General features: G+C 46.5%; 1 protein-coding gene across 1 annotated transcript; it reads right to left on the reverse strand.

Moving 5' to 3' along the window:
* Nucleotides 1-7,404: 7,404 nt before the first annotated feature.
* On the reverse strand, nt 7,405-8,196 carry LOC124235718 (proline-rich protein 23A-like). The gene has a single exon (XM_046654091.1). The coding sequence runs from the start codon at nt 8,194-8,196 to the stop codon at nt 7,405-7,407; it is 792 nt and encodes a 263-aa protein (XP_046510047.1).
* Nucleotides 8,197-13,951: the final 5,755 nt, after the last annotated feature.

The raw sequence follows: 13,951 nt of genomic DNA on the forward strand, positions 1-13,951 counted from the left end.
TTTTACAGTTTCGGGTCTTATGTTCAAGTCTTTCATCCATTTTGAACTGATTTTTGTGTATGGTGTAAGATTGTGGTCCAGTTTCATTCTTTTGCATGTGGCTGTCCAGTTTTCCCAACAGCATTTATTGAAGAGTCTGCCCTTTCCCCATTGTATATTCTTGTCTCCTTTGTCATAAATTACTTAACCGTGTATGTGTGGGTTTATTTCTGGGCTTTTTATTCTGTTCCATTGATTTGTGTGTCTGTTTTTATGCCAATACCATACTGTTTTGCATTCTGTAGCTTTGTGATATGGTTTGAAATCAGGAAGCGTGATGCCTTCAGCTTTGTTATTCTTTCTCAAGATTGCTTTGGCTATTTGAGATCTTTTACAAAAGATCCATAGAAAACTTCCATACAAATTTTAGGATTGTTTGTTCTATTTCTATGAAAAATGCAATTGGAATTGCATTAAATCTGTAGATGGCTTTGGGTGGTAAGGACATTTTACAATATTTATTCTTCCATTTCATGAACATGGAATCTCTTTCCATTTATTTGTGTCTTCTTCATCTATTTTGTATTCTTCAATTTCATCAATGTCTTATAGTTTTCAGCATACAGGTCTTTTGCTACCTTGGTTAAATTTATTCCGAGGTATTTTATTCTTTTTGATGTAATCGTAAATGAGAATTTTTCTTAATTTCTCTTTTCTGATTAGCGTATAGAAGCAAAGCTGATTTTTGCATATTGAATCTGTATCCTGCAAAACTACTGAATTTATTGATAGTTCTAATAGTTTTTTGGTGGATTCTTTTGGGTTTTCTATATATAAGATCATATCACCTGCAAATAGTGACAGTTTTACCTCTTCCTTTCCAATTTGGATGTCTTTTATTTATTTTTCTTGCCTAATTACTCTGGCTGGGACTCCTGATAATATGTTGAATGAAAGTGGCAAGAGTGGGCACCCTTATCTTGTTCCTGATCTTAGAGAAAAAGCTTTCAGATTTTCACCATTGAGTATGGTGTTAGCTGTGGCCTTGTCATACATGGCCTTTATTACGTTGAGGTACGTTCCTTCTTTACTCACTTTGTTGAGAGTTTTTATCATTAATGAATGTTGAATTTTGTCAAATGCTTTTTCTGCATCTTTTGTGACGATTATATGATTTTCAACTTTCATTTTCTTAATGTGGTGTATCATGTTGACTGACTTGTGGATGTTGAACTATCCTTGCATCCTTGGAATAAATCCCACTTGATCATGGTGTATGATCTTTTTAATGTATTGTTGAATTTCGTTTGCTAATATTTTGTTTAGCAGATAGATGCTAATTTTTGCATCTATATTCATCAGGGATATTGGCCTATGAAAAGAAAAAAATGTTCTTTTCCTGTGATGTCCTTGTCTAGTTTTGGTATCAGGGTAATGTTGGTCTTGTACAATGAGTTTAGAAGTATTCCCACCTCTTCTATATTTTGGAAGAGTTTGAGAAGGATTGATATTGATTGTTCTTTAAAGTTTGGAAGAAATCACCAATGAAGTCATTTGGTCCTGGTCTTTCATTTGTTGGGCGTTTTTGATTACTGATTCAATCTCCTGATAAGTAATTGGTCTGTTCTGATATTCTATTTCTTCATGATTCAGTCTTGGTAGGTCGTACGTTTCTAGGAATTTAACCTTTCTTCTAGACGGTCCAAAATTTTGGTGTGTAATTGTTCCTAGTAGTCTCTTACAATCCTTTGTATTTCTATGGTATCAGTCATAATGTCTCCTCTTTCATTTGTAATTTTATTTATTTGATTCTTCTCTCATTTTTTCTTGGTGAGTCTAGCTAAAAGTTTTGTCTATTCTGTTTATCTTTTCAAATAACCAGCTCTTAGTTTCATTGATCTTTTCTATTGTTTCCTTAGTCTCTATTTCATTTATTTCTGCTCTGATCTTTATTTCCTTCCTTATACTAACTGTGGGCTTAGTTTGTTCTTCTTTTTCTAGTTCCTTGAGGTGTAAAGTTAGTTTGTTTATTTGAGCTCTTTCTTGTTTCTTAATGTTGGCATTTATTGCTATGTACTTCCCTCTTAGAATGGCTTTTTAAAAAAAATTTATTTTATTGAGGTCATATTGGCTTACAACATTATGTAAATTTCAGGAGTACATTACTATATTTCAGTTTCTGCTTATACTGCATTGTGTTCACCAGTGACAGTCCAGTTTTTATCCACCATCATACATACGTGCCCCTGTACCCCTTTTGCCCTGTCCCTTTCTCCTCTGGTACCCATTAATCTGTTCTCCTTATCTATGTGTTTATCTTCCACATATGAGTGAAATCATATAGTAATTGTCTTTCTCTGTCTGATTTATTTTTCTTAGCATAATACCCTCAAGGTCCATCCATGTTGTCACAAATGGCACAATTTTGTCTTTTTTTATGGCTGAGTAGCATTCCACATCTTCTTTATCCATTTGTCCATTGTTGGGCACTTGGGATGCTTCCATGTCTTGGCTATTGTGAATAATGCTGCAATGAACATAGGGGCACATATATATTTTTGAATTATTGATTTCATGTTCTTTGGGTAAATACCCAGTAGTGGGATAGCTGGATCATATCATATTTCTATTTTTAATTTTTTGAGAAATCTCCATACTGTTTTCCAAGTAGCTGTACCAGTTTGCATTCCCACCAGCAGTGTATGAGGGTTCCTTTTTCTCCACATCCTCTCCAACCTTTGTTATTTTTCATCTTGATGATTATAGCCATTCTAATAGGTGTAAGGTGATATCTCATTGTAGTTTTGATTTGCATTTCCCTAATAATTAGTGGTGTTGAGCATATTTTCATGTGCCTGTTGGCCATCTGTATATCTTCTTTGGAAAAATGTCTGTTCATATCCTCTGCCCATTTTTTGATCAGGTTGTTCATGTTTTTGTTGTTGAGTTGTTTGAGCTCTTTATATATTTTGGAAATTAACCCCTTGTCAGATATACGATTTGCAAATATTTTCTCCCTGTTAGCCAGTTGTCTTCCGTTTTGTTGATGATTTCCTTTGCCTTGCAGAAGCTTTTTAGTCTGATGTAGTCCCATTTGTTTATTTTTTTCTTCTGTTTCCCTTGCCTGAGTAGACAGATTATAGGTACCATAATAAATAATGATAACATTTACCTTCTAAGCATAGTAATGAGGATATTTGAAAAGATACTGCTTTGGCTTTGCTTTCTTGTTGTTGAGTTTTGGGAGTTCTTTATATAGTTTGGCTAACAGTTCTTTATCAGATATATCTTTTGCAAATATTTTCTCCTAGTCTGTGACTTGTCTTCTCATTCTCTTGATGGTTGGAATATATTTTATCCTATCTTTGTTTTGTTTTTATCTCCTTAAGACATTATTAATGTTTAGTCAGCCATTATTCATTTAGATTTACCCACATATATACCAATCTCATTGTTATTTTTTTTCCCTCTGCTTCTCAGAACTTCACCTTGGGATCACTATTCTTCTACGTGAAGGACAAGCATACCTCGTATTGTTGTGCTTGGCCTCACAGAGCTTCACAGATATTGTGTGGTGGGCATGACCCTCTGCCAGTGAAAAGATTATGACTTGCTGAAGGCTCAGATGATGGTTAGCATTTTTTAGCAAGAAAATATTTTTAAACTAAGGTATGTACATCTTTTTAGACATAATGCTATTGCACACTTAATAGACTACAGTAGAGTGTAAACATAACTTTTATATGCACTGGGAAACCAAAATTCGTGTGACTCACTTTATTGTGGTGGTCTGGAACCCAACCTGCAATATTTCCGGAGTATGACTGTACATCATTTAGATTTCCTTTAGAGAGGGTCTGTTGGTGGCAAACTCACTCAGTTTTTTGTTTATCTGAAATTATCTTTAGTTTGCCATCATATGGTGAAAATATGTACAGGACAGAATTGGCATTATAAATTGGAAAGAATGGACTATTCAATAACTGATTTTGGGGCAATGACTTTTAATCTGAAAAAATTTAATCCTTACTTCAAACTATACACAAAAATAAAATCCTAGGAGATTAAATGTCTAAATTGGGAAAAACAAATCTTTAAAACTATCAGAAGAGAGTGTAGGAAATATCTTTGTGATCTTTGTTGGGAAAAATTTCTTAAACTGACCCAAAAAGTACAAACCATAAAAGATTGTGAAATTTCACTGTACAAGAATGATAAAACCCTTTACAATTAAACAAGTTAAAAAACAAAGGACAGCCTGGAAGAAAATATAAACTATAAAGCAATTAAATGATTAGTATCTTGAATATATAAAACATTTCAAATAAATAAAGTCTAATAAGTCTAATAGAGGAAAGAGTCAGGGATATAAACTAACAATAAACAGAAATAAGTGTATCAACAAACAGATTTCTACTCAGTTGTATAAAGAAAATGTAACTTCTTTATTTTACATAATTGGCTTCGTCTTCCTCATGAGCCCCCACCTGACTGACTTGGGGAGTTTGGGGTTGGGGGATGGGGAGTAGGGGCACTGTAAACTTTCTGGATAAGTGAATCTCAGACATTTTTGGTTCTAATTCTCCTTCAGTAATACAGGCAACTTTCTGTAAACGTTCCATGTTTGGATTCCCTCCTTGCCTCCTTGCTTCTCCTCAAGATGGTGGCTGGGAACATGGGGGGCTCACCTGATCAGATGACCCTCCTCCATCTCGCCCTTCCCAGATTCTTAAATGGGAAGTAAGGCATAAAACTTCCTTTTTCTGGGCCTCCTCCTCCACTAATGCTAAGGGGTTTTACTCAGAGAAGCTGAGAGTCATGATCCAGGAGTGTGGTGAATACCTACATTCTCTAGTCTAGCCTTTTTCCTTTTCCACATCCTACTCTCTGGTAAGAGTGGCCTTTTTCTCTTTCCATTCTTGCCTGGTTAGAACTCCTCAGTGCTCTCTGCACAATGATTTCTAGTAAAACGCGGTGTTCAGACTTTCAGACTTGGCTGTTGATATTTAAATGTTGCTTAAGAAATTAAGGTGTGATTTTCCTTCCTGGAGACAATCTGATTCTCCTGATGTTTGCCTGGTAATGGACTGGAAAGAGCCAGCTTTGAAACTGCAGGCTGAAAGCTAACGGCTTTAATCTAGCTTGTACCTGTCCTCCCCCCTAAAAAGGTTAAAGCCATTAGATTTGATGTGTGACAAGTTGAAAGACAGTAAGACTTTACAATGTATGAAAATATATCTGAAATTACTTTAAAAATATTATTCCCACTACACATGAAGAATTGCATTATCTTACCAGAATTAGGAAATAGCAAATTTTGAAAATGAGATACCATTGGCAAGCAATTTGGAGTTTGGTGATAGAGTGTGATGAAAGACAGCTAGAGCCTGTGTAAACTGTTGCGACCACCCTAGAGAACAATTTGGCAATATCTAATAAAACTGTAAAGGTACATATTGTGCCACCCATCGGTACAACTTCTAGGTATATTTACTAGAGGAACTCTTCCTCAGGTGCAGAAGATGACAAGTGTGAGGATGTCTATGACAGTACTGTTTGTAATACGTACTACAAACGATAAACACAAATATCCATTAGTAAATTGCTGAATAAAATATAGTATATTCATATGATAGAAACTGAAATCTTTAGGAGAAATGAACCATACATATATTTCTAAGTAATGATTTCAAAAATAAAGTTGAGGAAAAAGTAAAGTGAAGAATATGCCAGCTACATAAATTTAATTGTCCACAAAAAACCATAAATATTGATTATTTATATCTATACATATGTACGCGTAGCATATATTGACTAGAATGATCCCTGCCAACTTCATGATGTGATGAGACTCCTCCAGAACGGGAGGAGGGGACAGGAAATGGGGATCAAAGGATATGACTACATTATCTGCAATAATGTATTTTCTTTATAGTGAAAAAGGCATTAAGGAAATACTACTAAGAAATAACAGCTGCCAGTTCTGGGTGGTGGTCTCATGAGCATGAAAAAGTGCTCAATAACAGATCAGACCAAATGTCCCTGCCGTGAAGCTGAGCGCATCCTAGTGAGGAGCTGTTTTTCTCATCACTCTGAGGGGGAATCAAGGCGAAGCCCAGGCTGCTGTGAAATTCAGAAATACCCCTTTTATTATTGAAGGACAGGAGAATATGGCATTGTGCAAACTGCTTCTGTAATAAAACAATGGCACAGTTTCCCCTTTTCCTTCTTCCATTTATTGCTCTTACCAATTTTTTAATTCTAATTTTAGAAAATTTCTAAAAAGTCCAATGCATTACATTTGTGTGCCATTTTTTCATTTATTTATTCAATATGCACTTATCTTGATTGACCAGGTCCCGGGAAAAGTGTTAGGAAAGCAAAAAGAAAGGGAAAAATAAAACTGGTGATCAGGCTTTATCTGGATATTCAAGACTTACATAAAGAAAATTATCATTTCTTTACTGCTGGTCATAAAGACCAGAATAAATGGAGATGAACGTCAAGCTAAACAGAACCAACATCGTGAGGTTGTGGTGGACAGTGTGATGCACCATCTAGACTCTTCTTCAATGAGAGTTGTTCCCATAACTGCTAAGAGTGTTATCTGCGACAGTCAGCCTTCAGCTGTCATCCCCTTCGGATGCTGTCTCAGCTGGAGAAAGACGCCTTGCCCAGGACCGTGGCCCTCCCCTGGTCTCTCACACCCAGCGACTGATCCATTAAGGAAGTGAGCTATTTCGGCCTAACCTGGGACAACTCCGACCAGCCATTCGAACTCCAGAGCTCCCAGAGAGGTTGGCTGAGGCTGTCACCGCACCTGCAGCACCTCGGCGTCTCCCTCTGACCACTACTGTCCCTCTGCTTCTCTTTCACAAGGCTCTTCTCACTGAACATTGTGCACGCTAAAAAAAAAAAAAAATTGGTGATCAGAAGTACAGCAGAGGACACTGGGGAAATCAGACAGGTAAATTCATAATTCCAAAAAGAAGAAAAACAACCTGGAATGGAAAGAAAGGAGAGATGCATGGGAGGTGATTAAAAAAAAAGGGATAAATCGGAAAGAAAATTGAGATGTGTCTGAGGCAAGAGTCGGGGTGAAACAAGAAGAATGGAATTGGCTGAAGGTGACAGAAGTGGAAGAAAGAGCTCAGGCAGCAGAGGCAAGGGGTTTAAAAATCCATGGTTGCCTAGATGTTGGTATACTCTCCTTGCTAAAGGTCTTTACCAGAATCGGCTTTTTTTTTTTTTAAATGTTCTTGTTTGCTGATAAGGCATTTTGCTAAAAAACAAAAACAAAGACGGCAGCTGCCTGCTGTCTACGAATGAAGATGCCCTGTCTCTGAGTGCCCGCATGTGCTCACAATGGATTTGGGTACCTCGCTAGCGCCCGAAGCCGGCTGTCGAGGAACTGTGGGAGGCGGTTCATTCCTCGAAGAGGCGTCTCCGGGCCTTGCGCGGAGGACCAATAGGGCGCGGGGCGCGCGCGTGGGGACCTGGACTCGGAGAGGGAGGCAGAGGTTGGAGGGGCGAGGTGGGAAAGGGATCCAGAAGGTGGAAGTCCAGGCGGTAGTAGGGGCCAGGAGAGCGTCTCTCTGGACTAGGGGTGGGGGCCCAGGGCGAGGGCTCTGGGACGCGGCCGTGCGGGGAGGGGCCGGACTCCCTTCCAGCCGAGGGGCGGAGCCCAGCGACTGAGCCGGCTGCAGGGGCCGCCCAAGACGGCGGGAACTCAGGGTCGGCGTCCTCGTCGTCGGCCTCGACTTGGGCGGCGACCTCCGGGACAGATGCGCAGAAGAATTCCTGCTCGACGGCGGCGTCGTCCCCGGGAGCGCCCGGGAAAGCGGCCGGTTCCAGGCCGAAGGGCGAGTGGGCCTGGCCTCCGGAGCGCTGGTCGCCGGCGTCCAGGAGGGCCTCGGGGACCAGCACGAGGGTGTGATCTCCGAGAGACACTTGCAGGACCGACGTTGGCTCGGGCTCCAGCAGCAGGTCGACGTGGTCCAGGGGCAGCTGCAGGGCACAGCCCGCGGCCAGGACAAAGACGGAAGTGAGCGCGGCCGCGGCCGGGGGCCCCGCCAGGTCTTGGAGGCTGGGCGCCGGCTGGGCCTCGGGGCCCGCGGGCTCCTCCCACCGGCGGCGCTTGGCGGGGCCGGGTCCTCCGGGCTGCGGTCCCCACCAGGGCGCAGGGTAGGCGCTGGGGCTGCGGAGCCGGCTGCCCATCACGTCGACGCGCTGCGCGCTTTGCTCCCGGGGCCTGGCGGAGGGCATGGGGGGCCGTGTCCTGCACGCGGTGACAGGTCTGGACGCCAGCAGAGGCGGGCTGCGGGCGGGCGGGGCGCAGGCCGGCGCGACGCGGGCGAGTCGTGGGAGCTCGTGGGGCGCCGCGGGGAGGCCGCGGTCCTGGCTTCTAGGGGAGCCGCGCAGGTGCAGCGCTGGGCGTCGCGCGTTCGAATCTCCTGCTCCGCACCCCGGTCCGTTTGCGCCCCGGATGATTAACAACATGGGACGTCAGATGACCTGCGGCAGCCAGAACTTCTCAGTATGGGCTCCACCTCCTGCCAAAGAGGGTATCAGGTTTAGTGGGCTGCAGTAGCAGTGGAAGCTTTTTAGAAAGTGTAGGGAATATTGCGTGGATGCCCGTCCGAGGCCTAGGAGCCCTCATTGCTTTTATGCTTGTGGGGAAAATAGCCGAAACATAATCTCAGAAACTGCTTGCTTACTTTTAGAAGTAGCCTGTGTCTAATGTCGTCTGAGATTTTCCAGGAGGCTATGACAAGGGCTTTAGCCCATCATCGACCACTCCTCCTCCACCCCACCCACATGGTTCTTGAAATTTTTATTCATGAGAGAAACTAGAAATGCAATTTTTTTTGATAAAAAAGCTTTTCAAAAAGTAATCAGGTGAAACTGACTGCAGTTTTTTGTTGGAAGCCAGATTGTAATTGTTAATTACCGTAGCAAAAATTTATCATAAGTTTAACTTTCTGTGTTCAAACTTGCTGTCTGACTTGTATTATACTGAGTGTTTAAAAAATCATTTTATTCAGAACTCGGTAGTGAAGCTCAGAGGAGAGAAGGAAATTTTACAAAATTAAATACTTGGTTTGTGTTGGATTTGGGAATTAAATCCAGATATATTTAAAACAGAGACCTTTGACTTTAGGCTTATGGCAAAACCCCGAGATGTGGGATTGCTGGGTGGTCGTGAGTGGTGCCCTGACAATAGTAGATAATGCCAAACTGCTGGCCTAAGGGGCTGTCCTAGTTTATGCTTCTGTGAGCAGTGGGTAAGTGTGCTCCTTGCACACTCATCCTTGCCAACACTTAGTATGGTTAAGTTTCTAAGCATTTTCCAGTCTGATGGTGTAAAAGGGTATCTCATCATGTATTTATGTTATATTTCTCTGATTACTCATGAGGTTGATCATGTTTTCATATATATATTGGCCACTCACGTTACATCTTCTGTGTAATACAGGTGTACCTCAGAGATACTGCAGATTTGGTTCCAGACCACCACAATAAAGTGAATATTGCAATAACATGAGTCACACGAAGTTTTTCATTTCCCAGTGCATATAAAAGTGATGTTTACATTATACTGTAGTCTATTAAGTGTGCAATAGCGTTATGTCTAAAAACATTTACATACCTTAATTAGAAAATACTTTATTTCTAAAAACTGCTAAGCATCATCTGAGCCTTCAGTGAGTCATAATCTTTTTGCTGATGGAAGGTCTTGCCTGGTGGAGAGGTCAGCAGCTGTCACCACACTCCGTCTCCAAATCCCATGTCCTGGGATTTCCTCCGGCCCCACACCTGACCTCTCTGAGGGCAGGACATCCCGGCCCTTGGCATGCCCTCATACCAGCCGTGCTGATGCTGGTGGTTCTGGGGCTCCCGCAGGGTCCTGGCTGGGCTGTCTCTGTCTGGAGATGAAGGTGGAGGGTGATGAGGACCGAGGGGCCTACCTGGCTGGGAGCATGTGAGCCTCTGACTTTGGCTCTGGGCACTGCTGAGATCTGGTTCTTTCAGAAGCTGGGCACACAGGGGGCCGGAGGCAGCAGCAGCACCCCCACCACACTGGGAGGTCCCCAGCCCGGGGAAGCTCTCCTCCCAGAGCCTGCCTGGTGACCTGACCTGAGGACAGCTGAGGGCTTGAATAGTCACAAGCCTTCCATGAGGTTTCCTAAATGATCATGTGGTTGAAGAAACCTGGGACCAGAGATGGTGACAAGTGTGGAAATGTAGCTTATTTAAATAGAGGACAGTAGAGTAGTTAAAATAGCTGCCTGTCCTTTACAAAAGGTAAGAAATTGCTTAACCTGCCGTTCCTCCTGTTTTCATCCCCTGCTCTTGTTACGCTTGCTCACTTGCTCACGTTGAAGCAGCGCACAGAGCCTGGGACAGGAGCCTGCAGGCCCTCCAGGCCTGCTGGGCTGTGGTGTCTGAAGGCAGAGCTTTCTCCTTTGGCCTCATCCTGTGTCTGTGGCTGGTCTGTGGTGTCCTAAGTGTGTGCAGCCGTCTTGGCTGGTGGGGCTGCTTCCTGAAAGTTCACCTGCAAAGCACACCAGGGGCTTCATTGTTCATGGGCACCATCTGATCCTGTGGGGCTCCAGGCACAGGTTACACCTGCCTCCTCCAGCAGTAGTCAGCCGAGGGCTTGAAGGCTCATGGTGGACCCCCGCTTCCTCCCTCCACCGGACTCCACCAGTCCCCTGCCCCTGACACCACCTCCCCAATCCCTGTAGTTTCCTGCCTCCCGCTCACCCCATCCCATCCCTCCCTCGTTGTCTGCATTTTACTGATGAAGGAACTGGGGCCTCGGGAGGGGTGAGCAGCTCTGGATCACACCCCCAAACTCAGGTCCTGGCCCCTCTGGCCTTGAGGAGGCTGCTGTGTCTGCAGACCTGGGGTGTGGGTGGGCTGGGTCTGAGCGGCAGAGCAGAGGAAGTTCCCTGCGCTGGACTCATGCAAGTGCACCCTGTGCCCTCTGCCCCTCAGACCCTGCCCAGTGCAGGAGATCTGGGGTCCCGGCTGACAGGAGAGGAGTGTGAAATGCTGCCCCTGCCTGGGGAGGGCCGGCCCAGAGGTCTGGGCCCCACACAGTGTCCACCCCCACAGCAGACCTTCACCAAATGTCAAACCTCTAACTTCCTCCTAGTCCTCATTGGAGGTGGACATTTATTATGTTAACACCAGCTCTGAGCCACTTCCCCTCAGGTGCCAGTTACCTGGACTCCACCCGCCTCCCCACTGGCTCCTGAAGCCAGCAGGCCTCGCGGCTCTGACACCGTGCAAGTCGCCCTCAAGTTCGCCTTCCCCCCTAAACCCAGCTTCTTCGTGACTCTCCTCAGTTTATGCCTGGTTGCTGTGAGCACGTGCGCCTTGAGCACGGCCCTGGCCACAGCTCCAGGCTCTCTACCTCCCCCTTGGCCTGAGCTATAGGCGGGCCCAGGTCATGGGCATCTGCACCCCACCTGAGCTCCAGCCACAGTCCCCGGGACCATGGCCTGAGAGGTGGCGAGCCTGGAACTTCGGTGTTCTCCTCCCTGCCCGCACCCCCAACGTCTAGTTCATCACTGATTCTCAGCTCTGCCTCTTGGAGGCAGCCACCTCCCTCCGTGTCCACAGATGCCTCCAATCTCCCTGACACGCCTGTTCCCACCTGCCTCCGGCTCTGCCTTGCTCCATTCGTTCATCTCCGCACCCAGAGCAGCCGGAGCAAAGCCCACTTCTCTATCCTTCAGGGCTCCTGCGGCTCTGAGCACGCAGCCCACCAGCCCGGCCCCCTCTCTCCAGTCTCTCCCCTGCGGCCCTCACCCCACACCCCCTCACCCCGAGGCAGGGAATGTGTCCTATGCCTCTGGCCTCTCTCCACCATGGTCTTTCCCCTCACATCTGCTCATCAAAGGCCCGAGTCAGACAGGAACCTGCGGCTGAGATCCACCTGCTGGCTTGACTGGAGTTTGGAGTCATAACATCAGGGTCCAAAATCAAGTTTTGCCACAAACTGACTGTGAGGTCTCGGGCCAGTGATGCTCTCTGCAGAAATGCCTGTGAGCAGACGCTCTGCTTCTGCTTTCCATCAGAATAGCGCCCACCTCAGCGGCTGGCTTTGAGCTTTAGAGGAGTCACCGTGTGGAAAGTGTTGATGGGGAAGGACAGGTTGTGCTCAGTGTCAGCACTCTGGTTCACCGACACTTTCTCAGACCACGGAGACCCCTGCCCACCTCATGCCTCTGTTCTGAGGGTCAAATTAGACCCTTGCCCAGCTGGAGAATGTGACGACTCGTGTGACGGGGTGCAGTGACTCTGATCCTGGGCTGTACATCACAATCGCTCAGGGACACTTTTGCATCCAAGACATTTACTTAAAACCCACAAACACCATGAAGCTCACGCCGCTTCCACTCAAGGAGCTGACCCGCATTCTGCTCCAGCTCCCCTGCTAGGCCTATGCCCTCCTGGGGTGGGTGTGTGGGGACATCAACCCTTGGTACTGTGACAATGTTGCCTGGCAGGCAAAAGCTTCTGGGAATCCCTGCATTTCGCCATAGCATCTCTCCAGCTCTTGGACCTGGGTCTGCTACTGACACCCTTGGCCTGTTCCTGTAACCCCTCCCCTCCCCCTCCAATCAGGAGGACTCCTCTAGGAACTTGCTGCAGGCCCCTCCTTATCTCCAGCCGTGTCTGGGGAGGCCTGGTCCTCTGGCAAGTTCTTTAAATCATGTCCTTCCTGTGATGCCAAGTCGACAAGCAGATTTTTCAACTTTTGATTTTCTTCACACCGCTTTAGGGAACCCTGCAGCTCAGACACTTAGACAGATTTTTATTAATTTCCCTGCTGGCGTTAAGAGCTATTGTTGTTAATCTCAGCATTCCCTCAGAGTCTGTCAACCTTTTCTCTATAAGCAGGATTTCCATGGGCAGCTCTTCCAACTTCTGGTCATTCTCTTGTTCAAAGGCATGGCAGCCTTTGCGTCCTCTGGACAAGAGAACTCCCCACAAGAAAAAGGCTCCCCAGGTGATATGCCACCAGGACATCAGGCTGAAGTCAGCCCCAGGCCCAGGGTATTCAGCCTATGTACCCACCAGCAACTCAGCACAGACGGACTGTGATTTGAAGGCTCCAAGCTCGGCCAGGCCTTGGCACCTGGCCAGGAACCGCTGACCTTCCTGGGCCGGCCTCGCGCGGAGGCAGCAACCTCCGCCTTCACAGACAGCCCCACCCGGCCGCTCCGTGGAAGATGCATTTCTGCCTGGACCGGTGGCCTCGGATTTCTCATGTCTGGGTCAAGATGCCCCACGTTTTGGTGTAGAGGATGTTCTTCGTGCCTTATTTCCTGGCCTTCCAGCTGCTTTACAGATTGATCGAATGGTGGTGGGGCACTGGGGGCCTCTGGGACTCATTTTTCCCTTTCTGGCGGGTGGGGCACCACCTGGGAGCCAGGGACATGGGCAGGGCCAAGGTTGCCAGGAGGTGATGGGAGGTTTCTGAGGCCGTTCTCCTCACTCTGCAACTTCCGGGCGCAGATTCTCCCATGCAGCACAGTGGTGGGGCCCACAACACTGGGACAAGGTATTTTTCTTCTTCCAGCCAGCTCACCTGGGTCCGGCAGAGGTGCTGATGGCCACAGGCAGATGAGGACCCGGGGAACGGATAGGGAAGACTTGGGATGGGACACCCGGTGTCCAAATGCGGGGTGGGGGTGTCCCTGAGGACGAGGAGTGGGGGTCAGCAGCTGCCTTTTGCTGCACTGGGTCGGAGGGCTCCTGGTCTGGGGGTGGCCAGGGGACTCATTTGCCCTGTGCTGTGATGGGTCGGAGGGCTTCTGGTCAGCTGGGTGTCTGGGGGACACTGCTACCTGTGCTCAACCCGGTTGCGATGCTGGGAGTGCCCTTCCCGGCTGGGGGGGGCGGGATCACCGAATGGGAACGCGGGGCTGAGGAGCGCTGCGGGCCGGGCCGCGGG

This window comes from Equus quagga, chromosome 1 (assembly GCF_021613505.1).
Source record: "Equus quagga isolate Etosha38 chromosome 1, UCLA_HA_Equagga_1.0, whole genome shotgun sequence".
In the NCBI taxonomy this organism is placed as follows: Eukaryota; Metazoa; Chordata; class Mammalia; order Perissodactyla; family Equidae; genus Equus; species Equus quagga.